At 43.7% G+C, this 17,954-nt stretch overlaps 1 protein-coding gene across 4 annotated transcripts; it reads right to left on the bottom strand.

Annotated features, from left to right (window-relative positions):
* Positions 1–102: 102 nt before the first annotated feature.
* On the bottom strand, positions 103–10,771 carry LOC111243218 (actin-5C). Of its 4 annotated transcripts, none has more exons than XM_022788437.2 (3): positions 10,628–10,771; positions 901–1,668; positions 103–643 (listed from the first exon to the last, which is right to left on the bottom strand). In XM_022788437.2, exons 2-3 carry the CDS (start codon positions 1,639–1,641, stop codon positions 254–256), a joined length of 1,131 nt encoding a protein of 376 aa, XP_022644172.1. In that variant the 5' UTR covers positions 1,642–1,668; positions 10,628–10,771; the 3' UTR covers positions 103–253. The 4 variants fall into 4 exon arrangements, with proteins under 4 accessions (XP_022644172.1, XP_086834578.1, XP_086834579.1 ...); XM_086978452.1 differs by having other exon boundaries at positions 10,494–10,634; XM_086978453.1 differs by lacking the exon at positions 10,628–10,771 and adding an exon at positions 5,807–5,955.
* Between the last annotated feature and the right edge of the window lie 7,183 nt (positions 10,772–17,954).

Genomic DNA, 17,954 nt, shown 5'->3' with positions numbered 1-17,954 from the left:
TATGTATATCTCAATCGTCTTGAAGTTGCTGTTAATGTTGGCGAAGTGGTGACCGCTATCGTCTTTGCTGTTTTCATTCGTAGGTAATCATGATCTGGTTGCTGTTGTTATTATATTTTTTTTATTTCATAATAATAAGTATTATTTTTCCTTTTTATCGCATCTTCATCGTGATCATAATTAATTAGATCATTATTAATGGTGAATTTCGCGCTGTGTTATAGGTGGTATCCTTAGTTGTTTTTTGAATAATTTAGAAGCATTTCCTGTGCACGATCGAGGGGCCGGACTCGTCATACTCCTGCTTCGAGATCCACATTTGCTGGAATGTCGACAGAGAGGCGAGGATAGATCCTCCAATCCAGACGGAGTATTTCCTCTCCGGTGGGGCGATGATCTTGATCTTCATGGTCGAAGGCGCCAGGTTGGTGATTTCTTTCTGCATGCGATCGGCAATACCGGGGTACATTGTCGTTCCCCCGGACAGGACGGTGTTGGCGTACAGATCTTTACGGATGTCCACGTCGCACTTCATGATCGAATTGTAGGTGGTTTCGTGGATGCCACAGGCTTCCATACCCAGGAATGAGGGCTGGAACAGAGCTTCGGGGCATCGGAAACGCTCGTTACCGATTGTTATCACCTATAGTGAACAGAAACAAACGGAGAAACAGCACAATTAAATCAGTTCAACAAGGTTTGCTTAGTTTGAAAATCATAGAAAATTCAAATAATTCCTATAATTGTATCTAACTCACAATAAAAGGACCTAATACAAGATGTCTGCGTTTGTGTGTGAGGTGGCCGCGATGACCACATTTTTTGTGATATATATCACATGCCAGTGTAAAAAGCAGATAGACAAATTGCAAGCGCATGAAATCCAAACGGTTAGCCTACTTGTCCGTCGGGTAGCTCGTAGGACTTCTCCAACGAGGAGGACGACGCAGCAGTCGACATCTCCTGTTCGAAGTCGAGCGCGACGTAGCACAGCTTCTCCTTGATGTCACGGACGATTTCACGTTCCGCGGTGGTGGTGAACGAGTAGCCACGCTCGGTCAGAATTTTCATCAAGTAGTCCGTGAGGTCACGGCCAGCAAGATCAAGACGAAGGATGGCATGTGGGAGAGCGTATCCTTCATAGATGGGCACGGTGTGAGACACACCATCGCCAGAGTCGAGCACAATACCGGTGGTACGTCCGGAAGCGTACAGCGACAGTACGGCCTGGATGGCGACGTACATGGCGGGGGTATTGAACGTCTCAAACATGATCTGGGTCATCTTTTCACGATTGGCCTTGGGGTTAAGTGGGGCTTCAGTAAGCAGGACAGGGTGCTCCTCCGGGGCGACACGCAGCTCGTTGTAGAACGTGTGATGCCAGATCTTCTCCATATCGTCCCAGTTCGTGACGATACCGTGCTCGATGGGGTATTTTAAAGTGAGGATACCACGTTTCGACTGGGCCTCGTCGCCGACATACGAATCCTTGTTGCCCATACCAACCATGACGCCCTGATGACGGGGACGGCCGACGATCGATGGGAACACGGCACGGGGTGCGTCATCTCCAGCAAAACCGGCTTTGCACATGCCGGAGCCATTATCAACGACCAGAGCAGCAACATCATCGTCGCACATTTTGTCTGTTTTTTAGAGGGTTTAGGTCTGTGAAGCGAAAGCAAATACAGGTTAGATACGCTTGCTAAAATTATACCTGTCTACTCAGATTTTAATTGGTGGATTAAGTTCTTCTAGATTCTAGAGGGCTAGCAGAATGGTATCGTCACCGCTAGTGGAAAACTGCAGAATCCGTACGTTGTTCGCATTATGCTATAGCCACGAAGTAGTTCAAGTAGACTTTTACTCAAGCCCCACTAGTCGACTAACTCGAAATATTTTATAGTCCTATGGTTTGTCTTCGTATTTCTACCACTGAAAACTAGCACAGACAGCGGTCGCCACTCAGTCACAGTAACCGTAACAAACGTCCGACTCCGATTACGAAAGAACCACGATAGCAGTCAGTGGTCGCTGTTTCAGTAACAGGAGCCGACTCAGCAGCAGTACCATGGTACCATTACGCACCGTCACACGAACTCGGCTAGACGCACCGTCATAGCAACCGACCGTAACAGACTCACACGCACACAACTCTCAGTAGGAGCACTAACTCGTCGGTGAAGTCAGTGCTAGAGAACCGCTTGTAACGAACCGCCCGGAACGAAATCCGACGGATCAAAGCCGCAGAAGAACGGAAAGGAGACGTGGCGGCAGAGACATTTGAGGCAACCTCGTCACCACGGGGAGGCAGACAATACGAAAACTAGGTCGCTCGATGCGACCAAAACTACGGGGAATAATCCAGATTTCTCGCACACATTCGCACTTACCAAAATGCTTACTAAAATGTTCTCGCTAAGCGATATTTGCGTGCACGAAATACCCGGTACTAATGAATGGTGAATTCCTTTTTAACATACACAGCACCAGTGATAGCTACAACAGCTTTTCAATGTCGGTTTTAACTGCATTTTGATTATCCCGAAAAATTCGGTCGTTTACAGTGTCCTTCTACAGGTCCACCAGTCCATCCACGGTCCGACCAGCGGGCAGACCAACGGTGATGAGCCGGGGGCTCGATGAGGACCTCAACTACAGCAACAACAACCAGGAAACCAACCTTTTTCCAGCGGTGCTCACAATACTACGGTACGGCTATTGCCATGCTGTAAAAGGTCAGGAGTACTTCTAGGTTTGGAAGCAGCAAACTGAGTAAAAACGGTAGGAAGTAGCACTTTTTCTCAAGAAAGGATGATTGGCTTCTTTCCCCCAGATTTATTGGGATCATAAGAAGGGCGATTCTACCGGAATTGCCCGTGAGGCGTGCTGGCAGATAGGCGGTGAATATGCCGAGCCATACTATGCCAACGTATTTGCTTATCTGCGTATCGATTTTACAACTACCGATACAGAACGATGCTAGTGAACTAGATGAGACTGATTTGGTAAAAGCTAATCAGTCACTGATCGAATCAGTTATGGAGTAGCAGTGCTAGTGCCTTTGCATCAGTATGGGGCACAATACACTCCGCAGGTCAACATACTCCCAAGCAACAAGCAGTTTGCCACAGACGATTGCAACATAGACCGAATCAACAGAAACGGTAGAGCACAAAGATGGCGTTACAAAGGCGACTTATACTATACCAACTGTAAGTTCTTGCGCATCCTACTCTGTACCAAAACTTGTTTCCCATTGATCAAGCATTTGCCTCGTCGCATTGCCTATTAGGTCGGGTTGGTATTCCACATTTACAAACAGTTAACCGTTTACAATGTGGCGGAAAACAAGACAACAAAGCGTCAGAAGTTGTCCGCCATTTTCTGCTCAGAAGTTTTGAAATACGATCCCAGTATCTTTGACTCCGTCGAACTGCAAGCCATACCGGGTCAATGAACTACAATTAGAACTCACAGGAATTAAAACTGATACCGATGTAGTCTTGCTAATATAACTAACAAAATACTTCATACACATTAAATCGTATCTTTGAAATAACAGCACAGGTTATTAAAAAATCGATATCTTTTTATCTATGTTGCCTTGCGCTGCCGACGCCAGCATTACGACGGCAGCGGTGGTGGTGTGATTCGTGCACAGTCAGCACAGTTCATGCCCTACGCATGCCAACTATGTATGCCCCACATCCTACGATAGGTTGGCAGAAGCTTTAGAGCAGTGAAGGAAAGACGCCGCTTCTCCACACAAAATAAATAGCCCCCTTTCTGTGCCATGACGCGGTAAGATCGTATGAGTGGTAGATTTTCTAAAAGCAAAATGCTACTACTAAAAAGCCACGTACAACGAGTCGGCATTGATTTAGCACAGCAGCACTAAAATAGAAACTCTGCTGCTTCTGTCGCAGATCTAGGCTCTCCATCGCCGGACTAGCGCGTGCGGGTATACATCCGACTAAAACTAACAGTAAAAGCTTGGTTTTATGTGCTTTAGCTGATGTGATAATTTCACCGGTTTTTATCGAACGCTTTATTTTTGAACACGAACTGCCGGCCGAACTTGGCATACATGTCAACTTACTCCGAAGGTAAGTGATCCTAGCACTGTCTTTCGATGTTTTAGAGAGTCTTTGTTACGCAAAGACAAGCCGAAAATTAATTATCGTCACTAAGAAGAGAAATTGTTCTTCGAACTTGCTGATAAGAGCAACGGAAAAAAGCTATCAATTAAGATTGAACTATAGGATAGGTTTTAACGCACACGATAGTAACGTATAAATAAATTTGTTTGTGATTTAGAGTTATTTAACGGAGTGTTTAAACTGAACGTTTAGTATAAATAAAGGGAGAACGCTTTTCAGTTCCTCGTTTTTCCGTAGTACCGCGTCGTGCTCGATGGTAGATTAACACTTTCTCTAAGTCTTAATTTAATAAGCACAGCACATGGTAGACTACACTGCATTAACATATACCTATCCTTTGCGACAAATCCTGCGTCCCGCAGAAATTTTGCTATCTGATGTAGCACTGCCTGTAATTCAAATAAATAAACGAACAGTTTTTCCTTCCCTGCGGTGTCGACAACGATGATAGAATACTAAGCAGCTTCGCCTACAGTCACTTCCTTATGAAGGGCATTCGGCTCGTTTCGTCTAGTTCTTAGCAATTTTCAGCACCGCCAAGACAACACCCCACTGCAGCCGCTGCTGCTCTGGGGTCAACGATTAAGCCGGCAAACACCACCCTCAAGTAGCACAACTACAGGCTTCCAATTTCCCTCCTCCAAAGCAGCGCGAGTTTGCGACGCGCGCGTACGAGAGGGAAGCTAACTCGATAGCCCGATGGGTGTCGAGAGCGTCTGCAGCCGTTTGGCCGAATACCGGCCGGTACTCGGCTCGTGGCGGCTGCGACAGAAGTAGCGGCCGTTGCCCTTACCGGTGGTGCCGGCAACAGTCAGAACATCACCTACCGCGCCCACTCTGCCTCACAGCCGCTTCGTCCTATCCAGGCATTCCATTGAACCCCGCCCTAGGCCTGCACAGCCCTTGTTTCGGCTTCCGAAAGGAAACACCATTTGTATGCCCTCCCCACGCGCAGAGCCCAAAAGCAGAAGGCTCCCCCGCACACCTCCTGACTCAGAAACAGCACTAGCTAGACAGTGTGAGCGAACATTTTCTTTGCTCCAATATAGTGCGACCCCATGAGACCGCGCCCAATGGGCCAGGCACCCAAGCACTGAATAGGACGAACACGCCATGCAATAGTGCTGCATACAGATTGCAATTCACTATCGGGGACCGGTTGAATAGTAGGCCGAATCTTTCGCCCGGGGACGTTAGTAACGACGACAGCAGTTGTCCTACAAGCTAATCGCTTGTAACGCAAGGTGCACAGAACGGCCAACACCCCAACCCCAAGCAGACTCATTTGGCTCACATCTGAGAAATACAAGCTCCTGTAATATCACTCAAAAAGTATTTAAAAAGTATTTAAGCATTTACCAAAGACGCAGCATCATGTAACGAATCGATGGTAGCAGTTGTTGTCGCCCGTAAAGGTGACTTGTAATCAAGATCCAATAAAGACCATGATAGGTTCTTCATATTGGCGGCCCAACTGATTAACGAACACTACTTTTTACTTGATAGTGGCTATAGGGCGAGGACAGCAGGATCACCAAGTTGTGTAATATACTTCATAGTAATAGACAAGGAAAATTTATGTAACGCATATAATGGAAAGATAGTACGTTAAGGTAGCTCTATGAATAGGTAGGTCAACAGACCGATTCTTGTATGCCGTTTGTTGTTGAAAGCTAATCAAAGAGATCCTTCTAGAAGCAATGCTGAATGTTGTCGCACGCATTCACTGCTCCATTCAACAATGACCAATAACTGGGGAACACCGAAGGAACACCGCTGACGACTCACTGGCCTAAACAACGACTAGCAGCACGTGAGTACAATGCTACTCTACAAGCACCATAAGTCACTACACGCACTGGCAGCAGAACGCAGCACGATCCACTAATAACGACTGAATAAGCGACTAACGGCTGGCGCCGGTATTGTCGCCAGGGGACTTTGACACTTGACGTTTGTCGTCTGACACACACAGACCACTTGACCGCCGCGTTGTACATACACCAAGAGACTGATCAATAGTACCACTAACACAACGACGACGTGACGACAATGAACAGAAACATCACGGAATCTACCAACGCGCAAGAGCTGCGTACGAGACTCTTTCCAATGGCTACTGCCACAGCCGGCGGCGACAGCAACAGCGCTCTTTTACCGGGAAATGGACACTAGCTGTGGTTGCTTGCTCTTGTAACAGTGTTAGTAAGCAGTGGTAGATTGTTGGTAGCGTAGGAGATATTATTAGAGCTACGGATTGCAGCAGCAAATATGTCGACTTGTTTGGTGCCGTTGTCGCTTGCCGCCGCCGCCGCCGCCGCCGCAGCGGCGTTGGCTTTTTTGTTGCTGTTGTCTGCTTCAATTATGGCGTCGTTCCTCGTTTTGGAACCGCCGCGATTGTCTCCGTTGATGCTGATCTAAACAGCGATTCATACTCGTTCAGCAGATATTTGCCGTTGTTGCCGTAGTTTGTGATCCGCCAGGCAGCAGTCGCCGAAAATAAGCGCCGGAGCAGGTTCGACAAAATCGCTAACTGCGGACAATATCAATGAAGCTCGCAAAAGCCAAGTATATAAACATCACTATAATACTTGACGTATACAGATTTATGTGTATATATAAAGAATGCAAGTACGTTTACGTACGTTGTGTTGAAAACAAAATCGCTATGAGGATACTAACCGTACACCGTAAGCATCACAATTTGGGGACGACTGACCGAACAACCAACGCACACCCGGGTGCGTTTATAGCTAGACGATCTAACAAATTAACCGAGGAAGAAATTGGCAAGTGTATACAACTTTAGCTGCACTTGCTCTCTCGCCGCCAAAGTTTTGAAATGTTCGAATGTTGTCCCGTTATTGATGCTACCACTGCCGGTGATGTTAATGCGGTATCAAATCGAGAGAGGGCCGCCCCCCGTTCCACAGTCAAAGAACGGCAGCAACAGTTAAATGTTGGGGTCATCACAGGAAGATGAGACGCGAGTGGACGACAAATGCCATCACGCCAGATCCTCACGCACAACGATCGCTGCCGTCGATGGTGACAACTGAAAAGCGACAGAATCGAGACGAAAAACTGACGCTGCCGCAGTTCTGCTATGCGATCAGCGCCCCCTACGGTAACAGCGGCGCTCGCCGAAACGCCAATGAGCGTCCACCATCCACGAAGTGTACATGGCGTCACCATCTCCCAAGCAGCAACGGCAGAACTAAATCCGCAGAACTCAGAATCGTCGACGTTGACGCTGTCCTGGTTTTTCCGGCAGTGGCGGTGCTCTGAAGTTTCTGCTGCTACAACTTGTGCCACTAGCGAGCTTCCGAATACTCTTATTGTTACCACCAAGTCAGAAGTGGAAATGGAGCGGCAGTTGGGTGACTTTAGCTTCGCACGGTCAATTCTCCTGGTACTAAATGAGGCAATGATACTGCTTCGCATTGCCCTAACCGTAGATATCGAGAAATAATCAAGGTAAATCATGAATACAAGTGTTCATTACTACGACTACTACACAGACTAGTATGAATCTAATAAATATACTGCATCACACAACGATGCAAAATCACATTTTCTACTTGTTCATTTTTGGCTCTACATTCGCTCAGTTGCTCACCCAGCATTCAGCAAAACAAATGCAAAGGTCCTACAAAATAACACAAGTACGTAAACATATATGTAAATGAAAATATAAATATTAATGTTTGCTCCTTATATACGCGAAAAGCACCGACCAACGTGCTTTAAAGGCCAACCACGTCGTAATTATCGTATCTTTGGATATTTTGTTTGAGCAATAGAAATTCGGCTGATCTGGGAAGTCTCTATTATTTATGCTGCTGCTCTTAACTATTGCTCTAATATATTTTGTTTAATTATAAACAAAATATATATATGGATGAGCAATAAACAGTAAATTTTGTGAGCCACTATCAACTACTAGTAACAATCCCACAAAGTTCTATTTCTGTGGAACTAACAGTTCACCAAAAGAGCGAACATAGTATTCTTGGCGATGCGTCGCTTACTTCTCTATTGTCCTGACAAGTTCGTTAGTCATCGCTCCGGATCTCGTGTTCCCCCTATACTTGCAGCTATTTGTGTGCGTGTGTGTGTGTGTGTCTGTAAGCAAGTACTAATGTCTGGATCAACCGACAGCGTCCAGTTGCCATTCATTTACCCCTCAGGCAGACAGACAAACAGACGGAGACAAGCACTTTGCAAGCCAGACAGCACGCATTTAGGTAGCCAGTTCCTCAAGGAGTCGACCCAGAACACTCCTCACTAGGCAAAATCTCAGACGATTGCCGATAGCTGTCCCTTAGCCGCCCTGCCGCTGCGGCCATAACTGTTTCAAGCAATCTCAATGCTCGCTGCTGAGTAAGCAAGGGAGCACTGCTGTTCACGGCATCCCTGTCTGACTGATCCGTCCGCGACTAGTGGTCGAGCGTCTAAATGGGCAGAGGCCCACGGGACAACTAGGAAACAACAGCAACAGCAAGTGAGTAAGCTTATCTTGGCATTTGTTGGGACTGCAGTAAGTGTCGACACTTGCTTGCATCTGCGACGGAGCTCCAAAACGGTAGAAACGTTCGCGAGTTGATAACTCCGTACAACCGGCAGCCATACTAGAGCTCTAGCTAAGAGCTCGCATAGCCAATGAATAGTTAGCACGCGCCAGACGCCAAAAGCTATTAATCAATAAGCTGCTTAATGAATCCGATAGCACTATTAATATACAATGATTCATCATACGACTACGACTAGCAGAAATGCTGTGCAAAAGCCTGTAAAAAAAACTGATACTTGATAGGACAATGTTTTATAAAACATTTTGTTTGGCTCACTTATCATTTTGTACGCACAAAGGATTGCTTGAAATCTGCCTTCATACTCAGATGGAATAGACTACAACGGAAAGCAACAAAAACTATCCGTCTTAGATCCGCAAAAATTGTATAATAACACAGATTAGCCGAAAGCGGATGTATATTATCATTTTCAAAACTCATAATGCCGTTGTGGATGAAAATGCGAGATCCTATTGTCGACACCGCCTATAGGGAGTTTACAGGACAGCAGCGATGCTAGGCTAGCGGCAGCTGCAATAGCGGCATAAAATACATAGCGCAGCGCTACAGTATAGAGTCGGTGTCCTGTCTGGTTTAAGCAGCCATGCTCGAGGCACGCCCAGCCCACACCGGCGAAACCACCGGCAAAGCAAGGCAAACATGCGCCGGCCGGTACCGAATAGAGACAGCGGCGCTGCACCTTCCGACCTCCGTCAATGCTATCGCATTTTCAGCCGCTCTCATCGTTCGGCCGACATGAGCAGACACTCGACGCGGTAAGTAAATAGGCAACGAACCAGGCAAGCACTACGACGAAGGGGGCGACAAAACTCACTCAAGGCACCGAAAAAAAAATGACGAATTTGTCGAGTTATCCTACTTCTTCTAATATCAGCACACGCAGCAGCAATACTCGTTGCGGCCACCGTAATGAAATCACCTCGCCTGAATGTTTCAAACCACTAACTTTGATGGAACTGTGCATGAATCGAATGGGCGAGGAAAAAGAGAGAACGAAGTAGAAATGATTCGTCGTAAATTTGTCGTAGCAGATTTACACGTTACACCTCGAGTAAAACTAGCTGAGTAAGAATCGACCAGGGACCGTCAGAGGTTTCCAAAAACGTTAAACAAGACGCTTAGAAATTTCTAGGCGGTGACGCGTCGGGCATAAAGTGAAGCCATGAAGCCGGTAGGCGTCTTCAAAGGACGCGTTGCCGAAGCCGGTGCGGCTTCGACTTGAATGGGCCGCCATGCCACGCTTCAGGCAATCGCTACCAGCAGCCACAATGGCTGCTTGCTCATGTTCGTAACAATGGCATACACGCGTAACATCGGTAGCTCATCGTCGTACACTGTCACATATCGCCAAATGCGCGTCGCTCCGAAACGAAACGATGAAAATCCGCCAAAAACAGACAACAGTGAATATAATGAAAAGAATTCACGCACGCGCAGCACCAACATACACTAACTAGACGACAATGCGGTTGCTGCTGCTGGTCAAGCTATCCAGGGACGATAGCACCACACTAAGCCGGCATCGGGCGACCTGAGGCGCAGCCCACGCCTCACACGGTCAACGATTCCATGACCGGTATGAGAAGGCTCCACCACACGGCATGGTATGATGGATTTCCGGAAATTCTCCCGAAAAACCTGTCTAACGGCAATGGCCACACACGATGCCGGCTAGTTCGATTGGTGCACGATGACCCCTGCACTACACTCGTGTCGCTCACACTATTACAATTACCTCCGGCAGAAAACTTAGCAGCGGACGAGACGCTGAGGGGACGCCCTAAGGTAGCGATGGATCGGTTCTACTTTGTAGCCGACGTGTAGATTAGAATGGTAGCAATGATGTTGGTTTAGCTATAACGAACTTACACGAACAACGTCACAAAACTGATGCAGCTCCGTGTGCTGGCGACGACCAAATGACTGAAGCCTTATACTCCCTCCGAGCGAAGCTAGTCGCCGGCGTCAGTGACGTCGTCTCCAAATAAGGCGATCCGATTGGTTGAGGGCGAGCGGGGAGTCGGTTCGACCAATCAGCGTTCGGCAAGCGACTAGTGCCCATATATGGTATGATGTTGGAGCGGCGCGCGAAAATTTGAATGAGCGCTCCAACGCTGACAGGACCTGTCAAAAATTGGCGCCAATCAAGCCCAACCATGAGACGAAACCGCGCTTCAGCTAGTTAGATATTCTAGATGGACTAACAGCATAAACGTGATTTCTGTCACGTCCTATATTCGATATTTATTGCTAATATAGCTCTTATTATTATTGTCATATATCAGGGTGTCCAAGAGAATGTACGATGAACACATGCCTGCTATTGGCGCTGCTGCCGGCGCAACAACGGCGCCAAGATGGCGCCGTCTCTACAGCGTATACACAAGGAAGGGGTAAGCGCTCCAATAGGTGAACTCCGAAGCGAAGTGCCGGTCTCAGCAAATAGAAAATGTCATTCAGCCAAAATCGTGTTGTGCAGTAAAGAACCAGCAGATTAAAATAATGATGATAAACGCAATGTCAAAGCCAACTGAAAATTCAGTGCTTTCGGCTTACGCCGGAGACGGAGTAGGAGGGGAAGCCCAATGCAATTGGAACCGCTGTCTGACGGACTGGCGGGATCCGGGCGATAATGGCGGGATGGCGGGCAGTTTTGAACAGGTCGTTAGTGATTTCGGCGTGCACAAAGCGACAAGCAAACAAACCGGCAGATAGCTGTGTCGCCCAGGAGCCGTTTGTCTTCACGTGTGGCGACTAATCGTTAGAAGACAAGACCTTGGATCTATCGGTCCCGAACGATGCAGAGAGCCATTTGCGAAATCAACTAACGGTTCAAGAGCTTGTCGGCCACTCGGAAACCATCGTATGATGAAACCGACGAGTCAAGCTTCCATCTATCTAGAAGCAACCGATTACCGTACTAGCAGAGGTGCGGCAGCGACGAAACGAGCCACAGAGTTAAACCGCCGGAAATCTTCAGTGTCCGGTTGACGGACAGCTGCGGCCTCGATGCTGATAGTCATCGTAGCGGTCGCTGTCGCTGATTTTTATTAGATAACTGGAAAATAAGCCGGTGATTCTGAGCCATGCGTGACGTATTCGGGATAAAAAAAATTGTGGTTAAATAATTTAATGAGATAAAATATTGCAATCACAAATGCTAACTGTCTCCGTGATTTCGTTTCATTGTGAATAGAAAGAATTCAAAAGTAGATCAAGTTTGTGCTACACGACATCACAGTCTTATTCAGATAATATCCTGACAACCATTTTTCGTCGTTTCACTTTTAGAAGAACAATGTCTTCCAAAAATAAAGGCTATTTGCTTGCACGATGATGCCTGAACAATTTCTGTTTCAAAATCAAATCATGTGTAATATATGAACGTTTATATTTTATAAAAACAATTTTATTTTAATATGTCATGTAACGACAGAAGGGCCAATGATCGTCTAAACGAAATGCTGGTGTTTAAAGGTTAGCTTTACCATATTAAACAAAAATATACGATTTGGCGGATTATAATGGAAGAGTCAAAATGGAGGTTCTGTGAGGCTTGCAGTCTACTCTAAGAAAACTTCAATAACAGGATTCGACCTGTCCGGTTTTAAATTGTATACTAAATTCGACTTTATTAAATCAAATTCAGAGAATACGTGAGACTTGGCTTTCAACGTAGCTAAAAACACAACACCAAAATACTTTGTTCAAATTGTTTAAATTTACTTCTCGCTAGACTCTTGCCAGTATGTTATTTTTCATTACACACATTCGAACTGTGAACCAGGTCTCTTAAAAGCTGCCGTCTCCTAATCTATTAAATTTAACACCCTGTATAATTTAATTTAAAATTAAGTTGGAGAAATTATCAAACTTCACAGTCGTTACTATGATTAGTTTGGCGTATAGTAACAGACATATTGAAGTCGTTGATTTGACACGGTTCAAATGTACAGCGTGTTGGCTTTGGCCAATCTCTAATGTTTTTTTCAGTTGATTCGGTTCTGTTTCAACTTAGTGTAAGTTTAACGTAAGTAGAGTCTGGGCTCTTATTCATGTGTATAATAGTTTGAAGTTCGTTTCCTTCGATTTACTATCGATTTTGTTAGAAATGTATGCTACTATATAATATACTTACCTATTTTTTTTTCTTTAGACCCAGATTTATGTGTAAAAGGTGTAAAAGAGGTGCTCAACTCTGATGCACAACATATCTGAACGACCACGATCCGACTTTACTGGTTTGATCAATAAAGTTTTTCAAAAGTTAAGGGCATGTTAATACCACGTACGAGCCCCTTCTCACTATAGTCGAAACGTCCTAAGTTTAACATTGTCGGTGTTTTTATCAAAAATTATTACTTTTAATAAAAGGAACACTATTTTTGTTTTTCTAAGAATAAGTATTTGGTTTATTTATTCTATTCGATATGCCAAATATTTGTTCGACAAACTATGTCACTTCTGAAATATAAACATCACATGTGCTCTAATTTATTTTCTTTTTATAGCTAATTTATTTTTCGATAAGCGCAATATATACTTTTACAAATTCATATTTCGGCGAACAGCACATTGGTAAGTACCAGTTCCAGTAACACCGCTTAATGTTGCTATATTGAATCCGTACAGCGTCATCAACTAATGCTACGATAATGGAGTTCAATTAAACTATTTATTTGGTATCAACATTATCGCATTGCTATGATAATCATCAGTTACCTTACTATTTACAATTTGATGTCTAACTTGGCATTTTCTACTCAAGTGAATGAAAAATATTGTCTGAGCTTTACTGAGACCTCCGAGTGTATGATAAAGGTACACATGCAAACGAATTTCAGCAACAGAGCGCCTCTGTTCTATGTTCTAGTTTTTCGTATATTTGACAAACATATAAACTATAAACACTAAAGTTAATAACAGCAACCTAATTTGAACATCTACGCTATTTCCTGCGCCAGTTGGATAGTTGACAATAGACGCAGGCAGAAAAGCTAGTTTATTAGCTAACTGTTTGTTAACGTTGCAGATCCGGATATTGTCAGCATTATAAGCCTCGAAACAGGGCGCCCCGTTTCGTATCTCCTGGCAAATGATGGCTTAATGGCAGCGTCCGACTGGCGATTATTATGTATTCATATTACACGCTATTAATTAAACCGCATGACGACGATTAGAGTTTTGCACTCATTATGGAGTTCTCTCTACCTTGCAAAATCTTTGAGCGATTCCTTCAACGTATCCAGCTGTCTCCTCTTCACGTACCGCACCCCTACGATTAAATAGAGAAGCAAATCAGGACCCTTTTGCCCGTTCACTCAGCTATATGTATCTGTATATATATATCACGAACATGGTCCTAGCATGACAATGACGCACGAGAGTTAAGTAAGGCCAAAAAGGCATAATTAAACCTTCAAATAATTAATCTAATTTTTAATATATTATTGAAGTTTTTCAACCTTTTCTTTAAGTTGCGTCCCACGTCCATTGTTTCTGTTGCCGTCATTGCCGCCGGTTAGTAATTACACCGTCACAGTTTTCACCGTCACAGGAATAGGCAGGAAAGAAGTTCTAAATATGTATTTGGTAATACGTGCTGTCTTGCGTTCCGCGAGCGTTGTCTCTGGTATCCTGAGAGGTAAAAGACAGACAAGTGGTGCATACAGGGCGAAAGGTAGCTGGAAAGTAGTCCTAATTATTTTTTACTCTTTGCCTTTTTACCTTTTTCATTACGTTCGGTTCAGCAGTCAGCAGCAGCAGCAGCAGCAGCAGCAGCAGCAGTAGTTACAAAAGCAACGTCATTTCTGAAAATGCACCAGGCCAATCTGGTTTTTTCTAGCAGTCACTTACCCCTTTACCAATTAACGATAGACAAAGTCGCATAAACGTCAGGATCAGGATCTAGGCTTTCCAAAAAGGAGAAATGCACCAAAAGTACGAACTTAGATTAGTGTAACAACAAATAGCAGGTGAAAGTCAGAAGCGCTAAAACAAAAAGTAAAACGTTATTCATTGGCAAGCAACACTTATCTGAAAATATTTCGAAGCATTTATGAAATGCTCGATGATCGAGAGAATATAAACAGTTCCAGATAGTAAAAGAGGCAGGTTAGTATACGGCTGTTTTATATTAAATGACACTTCAACGTGGTTGCCATTAGAGACAGTTGTTAGAACGGTGCAACGACACCTATCAATATGATAATGGCTAATGACTTTGTAATAATGTTAATTAGAACTTAAAATAATGTTAATTTGTCTGGTGAAGAATGTACCAGGTAAAAACACGATACTGTAAGACAAGTCAAAAAGAAGTTTAAAGTTAACTAGTACGACTTAGCTGCATTCATAATGTAACTAGGTAGCCACGTAAGAGTGATAGTAGAGATAGTTATATATGGATCTATAAAAATTAATAATAATAATGTAAAATTTAAAATCTAACCCAAAACCTTTCAATTAGTAACGTATAGATACTTCGACGTATATCTTAACAACTCTTCTTAACGGTGTAAGCTCATCTAGTAATTATCGGGTCACGAGTCAGACCCGTATTTAACAGTGTATCGCCGCAACTAATTTGACTCAGCCAATTCGGCCTTATATATGATATGGATAGCTCAGAGATGCGCAATCAGAGGTTTTACGAAATGTTAGTGGCTGTAATAGGTGATAACAAAGGTCTCGCAAAGTAATCAGCTCAAGCACCGCGTTTAAGAGTCTACCTCATTTCTGATGGCGACTAGAGCTATTATGTATTATTTAATGATACTTCGGAGGTTCTGATCTGGCTTCTTATCTATTAGATATAGACCGAATAATCCTAAACGCCAGAATGATGCTTATAAAATGTGTACGCCACACTGTCTACTAAAAAGCGTAGGTACATAGCGTAGTGTTAGAAAAATCGGTAACTTGTTAAATGCTTTTTTTCTTCATCTCGAAATATTTCTGATGCGTAAATCGCAAGCGGTCAAGTCCTAATGTTGGAGTCGCCCTTTGTTTCTGATACGTGGTAAGCTTAAGACAAACTTATCACAGCACCAGGCGACAAGCCTCATTTCAGTGTGATCAACAGATTGACCGAATTCGTCAAATCATCAGCAATCTCAAGACCGGCCAACTCACACTTTCGAACCTCACCAAGATTATCACAGACCGCTCGCTTCAAAGGTTTTATTGTAATTATCGTTAGAGTCTTATAATCTATTGCTTTTCACCGGGTATCAGGCTCTGAGTGAGTAACAAGACGATCTGAGGGCGGTAAAGGGAAGAAATCTAAAGATGAAACCTTTGTTCACTTCGATCCAAGATTTTTGACCGCGAGTTGATATACAGTTGTGTGGCCGGTCAATTAATGGCGTTGGCGTCGCTCGCAAAGTCGTTCAGGGCGGAATATGAATTTTGAAGCTTAAAATTAATACAACACCGAGGATATATCTGAATGTTTGTTGAGTTGTGGATTAAAGCTCAGTGTGACGTAGAGTAGTAGATGGCTCATACGTACGATGAGGGTTATGGACGATTTACAAGAGTGGACTCATTTTGAAGTGCCTGAGGTGGCATACACTATAAATGATCTCTATTTAAGCGTTGCTTAAACGTGTGCCTTACCGTACGGAACAAACGTGGCTACTGTAGTATTCCTGAAAAAGTCTCAAGGACCCGATTAAATTGGAGCCGCTGTACGGACGATATACAGTACATCACCATATTTTCATCATGTGGAAATTCTCAATTTCAATACGTTAATTATTATGCATAATAAAGTGTTAAAATCGTAATAAAACGATCAACTCCTTATATTGCTTATAGTCAACTAAGTGTTTCAATCTTAAAGTCCGGTATTGCCTTGGGTATTGTTTCAGACGGCTGTCTCCTTCCAGCACGAGTCGAAATTTGTCAAACCTGGACTACCTTACTTGGCCCTTACGCCCCCATTGTAATTGTTCTGATTTTTCTTTAGCACTTTTTGCACAAATACAATAAACATAGGATAGATTCACAATTATTTTTACAGTAAAATCTTTGAAGATATTTGCTGCTTCGATACAAACCTATGGTCGAATCGTATTAAACGCGTACCCGTGATAACGTTACGATCAACGTGCTTGCCCAGCAAAATTAAAAACACATTGTAGTCAAGGCTTGAATCAGGCCGTAAACACAGAGAACTGGTTTCGTGCTAGAGGCTAGCCGTTCAATGTAATGTTAAACGGCGTAAGCAGCCGACGTGATAAACACTAAAGAAAAACAATATTAAGTCAGAGTAGTTTTCATTAGCAACGACACGCCATGCTTGAGACGAAAGCACGTAGTTTCATAAAGCATTATTTATTCTCCTGGATCACTTTTACAGCTATATTAGTTACTGATACTGTGGTTTAACACATGTGTTAACCCCGCTGTTCTGGGAGCGTCTTAGGAAACCCGTCGTGACTTTTGCTTTACGCTAAATACAGTTGATTCAGTCAGCGTGACTGTATAGACACGCCATAGCTGTGAGCGTCAACATCGTACTTATTCTATTACGATGCTCCTACGCGAAAAATAGTTGTACTTTTTGATAACTAAGGTTAATTAGTCTTCAGTGATCATTTCATTATCTTTGCGTCTCATCGCCTAACCTATATAAGTGAAGTACTGTAGAAATGTGACTTCATGCAATTGGACATGAGGAGTAATTTTAAACGTTTCGATAATCTACAATTATTTCAACTTGTTGTTTCATTTACAAAAGTAATGAGTACCCCTTATCGACTACCGCAAGATTACTGTGATTACGGTAAACGCTGAAGTCGGTAATTTAAGCTCGATACAATCGACTAGTTAACTTTGGGCAGCGGATTCGAAAAAAAAATCCTCAAACCTTTATTAGTCTGAGTGAATAGGCTGTTTTGTTTTCTGGTGTAGAATACTCTTTCAACTCTTGAAAAACGGTACACGTTTTAAAATGTATCGTCACAACATCTATCTATATTTGGAAACTAGGGGAGACATATTATGTAGGAAAGTGAAATCTGAGCAGAAGCCAAATGCTTTAGTTAAGCTCAAAGATCAAGTTATTGGTTAAATGTCTGTTCCTGTGTTTCGAATCGTAACTTTGTCTTTATTGAAATTTACAGATATTTGTGCGTGGGGTGTTGTACGCGATGCTTTTTACGTTACGTCAGCTGTAGGTTAATAGAAA

This window comes from Varroa destructor, unplaced genomic scaffold (assembly GCF_002443255.2).
Source record: "Varroa destructor unplaced genomic scaffold, Vdes_3.0 BEIS01000001.1, whole genome shotgun sequence".
Taxonomy (NCBI): Eukaryota; Metazoa; Arthropoda; class Arachnida; order Mesostigmata; family Varroidae; genus Varroa; species Varroa destructor.
This window is presented reverse-complemented; position numbering and strand designations above follow the sequence as displayed.